The sequence below is a fragment of the Octopus bimaculoides genome, chromosome 22 (genome assembly GCF_001194135.2).
Source record: "Octopus bimaculoides isolate UCB-OBI-ISO-001 chromosome 22, ASM119413v2, whole genome shotgun sequence".
NCBI classification, from domain to species: Eukaryota; Metazoa; Mollusca; class Cephalopoda; order Octopoda; family Octopodidae; genus Octopus; species Octopus bimaculoides.
In genome coordinates, this window is record NC_069002.1 from 30,626,739 (window position 1) to 30,630,334 (window position 3,596).

The 3,596-nt window shown below is 36.9% G+C and overlaps 1 protein-coding gene across 1 annotated transcript in view; it reads left to right on the plus strand.

Moving 5' to 3' along the window:
* LOC106873494 (uncharacterized) overlaps window positions 1-3,596 on the plus strand; it is a 50,840-nt gene that overhangs the window by 5,754 nt on the left and 41,490 nt on the right. Inside the window, exon 3 of the mRNA XM_014920879.2 lies at window positions 645-791. Within this exon, the coding sequence (XP_014776365.2) occupies window positions 645-791 (147 nt within the window). The remainder of the gene's footprint in view (window positions 1-644; window positions 792-3,596) is intronic.

Here is a 3,596-nt window from a genome sequence, read left to right on the forward strand (position 1 = left end):
GCCAACCAAAGCCTTGCAAGTGGATTTGGTAGACGGAAACTGAAAGAAGCCCTTCGTATGTGTGTATATATATATGTATATGTATGTGTGTGTATATGTTTGTGTGTCTGTGTTTGTCCCCACCAACATCGGTTGACAACCAATGCTGGTGTGTTTACGTCCCCGTAACTTAGTGGTTTGGCAAAAGACACCAATAGAATAAGTACTAGGCTTACAAAGAATAAGTCCTGGGGTCGATTTGCTTCACTAAAGGCGGTGCTCCAGCATGGCCGCAATCAAAATGACTGAAACAAGTAAAAGAGAGCTCACTTTCTCGTATCAAGCACACTGTGGCTTAGCATATCAACTGGAATGGCTTCAGTCTCTCTACGGATGCTTGGTTTTAGTTCCACTGTTGTGTGGGGTCTTCTTGCATATACCCTATCCTTGAGGTGACCCCACAGAAAGTAGTCCACTGGGGTTAGATCCAGCGATGTGGATGGCCAGTGGGTATCACGTAATCTCGAATGGAGATGTCCAGGGAGTTGTTCTTGAAGACTTGTCATTGACAGTTCTGCTGTCTGACTCATGCTTATTTGAATATTAACAGATGAAATTCTTCAGTTTGTTCATAATTTTTTTTTTTTTTGTCTCTTGTTTTCTAGAATGTTCTAAACCATTTACTGGATTACCAGCTCCGAACCGAGAAGTTGTTTGAACAAAGTCGTCAAGTGTACCCAGTAAATGCTCGCACCGAACCTCTAACACATGCTGTGAAAGCCAAAGCTCTCCTGTGTTATCAACATGAAGATGTAAGTTTTTATTTATTGACTGAATAAATCCAACAGTTAACACTTCAACATTTTAGCATTTAAACCAGTCATATCCTGCCCAAATATTCTGCCTGTTTTATGTTCAAACCAACCAGATCTGGTCTCTTACACCTACCCTACACTGTCATTCTACAAGTAAACAAAGAATGATTTCGTTTTACACGTTTCGGTTGTTTAAAAACCTTATCAAATATATGTGCTTAAATGAAATATGTAGAGAAAAAAGATTGTTAATAAAATAAATGTTCATAGTGTGCTTTCTTTTTCCTGTAAGAGCACGTGGTAATTTCCATTAATTATCGTGGCATTGCTAGCAGTAATTTCAGCTGTTGTCTGTGATGGTAAATTAAGTAGTGTGGTCACAATTGTTTTCAAAAGGAGTGGCCGTAGTAGTCAAATAAGCAGTAGTAGCAATAATAGTCATAAAGTTATCTCCCCTGAGGCCTTCACAGAAATGGATTTATTTAATCTCTTATTTTTATTTCTTATGAATAATATACATATAGTTTCAGTGTTCTGAGCTTAAAGAATTTAGACTCTGTCGATACTTTCTTATGAAATGCATTTTCTTGCTAATGCGTTCATTTTGGCTAGCATTTTGTCTTTGAATTTGTATAATGGAAAAGTTAGGAATTTGGGAAATTTATTGGATGCACATCTGTCTATGTGTTCGCTGACAGATATTTTCCTGTATTCCGGAATTCTAATTTGGGATTTGTGCACCGCCATCCTCTGACGTAGGCTGTTTTTTCTGTGTCCAATAAATTGCCGTTTGCATCCTGAGCATGTAATTAAGTAAATCAAATTCTCCGATGCACATGTAAAGTTAGTTTTTATGGTAAAATTTTGGCCTTGTTCTAATCGGTATTCTGATCCTTCTATCATGTTGATACAGATCTCCCGCACTTTTTTACTGTCGGCTTTGTGGTTATTGTTGAGTGTAATTTGGCCTGGGTTAAAATCCTCTTCATTAATTTTGGCTGTCTCTTATTTTTGATGATTGTGTGTTTGGAGGATTTGATTCATCTTTGGGTCCCTCTTGAGTAGAGCTGTGCTATGGGGTATAGTGTTGAAGGCCTCATTGTTATGTGGGTTGTGTGTGGAGATGTAAGGCAGGGTTTTCAATTTTTCTTCCTTCTTTGGCCTTGGTTGTCTAAATTCTTGTGTATCTAATCTAAGGACTCAGATCGTATTGTCGATTAAGGCTTGTGGGTAATTTCTATTGATGAGTGTAGTTTTTAATTCTTGGAGTCGTGTGTAATGGGTGTTTGTGTCTGATACTATTGTGCATATTCTTTCGGCTAAACTAAAGTGGATATTAATGGAATTAATGGAAATTACCATGTGCTCTTACAGGAAAAAGAAAAGTACATTATGAACATTCATTTTATTAATAATCTTTTTTTCTCTACATATTTCATTTAAGTACATATTTTTGATAAGGTTTATAAACAACCAAAACATGTAAAACAAAAACATTTTTCTAATGTTTTTATATAAAGAAATTTAAATGTACCTAATTTTTTAAAAGTAGCAATTTCGTTCTTCTTTTTCATAAATATATATATGTATATATATCAGCATTGTTTAACATTCACTTTTTGTGGGAAGGGAGCCAGTCAATTAGATTGACCCCACTACGCAACTGGTACTTAATTTATCGACCCCGAAAGAATGAAAGACAAAGTTGACCTCAGCGGATTTTGAACTCAGAATGTAAAGACAGACAAAATACCACTAAGAATTTCGCCCAGTGTGCTAACATTTCTGCCATCTCACCACCAGTTCTCTTTTTATTGATATGACCTTGTGTTTTCCCCTATCGCTGATGGTAACACAACCTAGTTTGTGTAGTTGTACATAACACTAGCCCTGATTGAGGTTGCCAACGTTACAAGGGTGTTGCACGAAACCCGACACCATGAAATATATCTGTGATAGCTTGGAGAGATAGATGAGACTATTACACTAACTTACCTTGACTCAAATATCATTGATTCTAAATCCAAGTCATGAGTTAGTGACACTACCAAATACCATTGCCTCGTGGAGTCATGTTACTGATTAAATATTTAGATTTAACACAAAGATCACACTCACACACACATGCACAGATATATATATACATACATATATATGTGTGTACATCCATACGTGTGTGTGCGTGTGTGTGCGTGTGCATGCGCATGTGTGTGTGTACACTCATATACATATACACACATGTATGTGATGGGCTTCTTTCACCTTCCATCTACCAAATTCTCTCACAAGTTTTTGGTTGGCACAAGGCTATAGTGGAAAACACTTGCCCTAGGTACTGCACAGTGAGACTGAACCCAAGACCTCATAGTTGGGAAGCTGTTTCTTAACCCACGCTGCCACACCTGTGTATCACATAACTACAAATAATATTTCCTCTCTTATTTCTACACCCAAGACACCATTGATAATATATATATAAATATATATAGATATAGATCAGATGTGTCAAGCTAAGCAAAATTGCTGTCTGCCACACATACAAGATTGTTCTTTCAGGTGCCACTGCCACATAGAAAAGAACCATACCAGTGGCACGTAAAAAGTGCCCAGCACACTCTGTAAAGTGGTTTGCGTTAGGAAAGGCATCCAGCCATAGGAACCATGCCTCAACAGACAACTGGAGTCTGGACAGCTCATGTCAAACTGTCCAACCCATGCCAACATGGAAAATGGATGTTAATTGATGAAGATGATATATATATATAAATATATATATATATAAATAAATAAATTATATATATA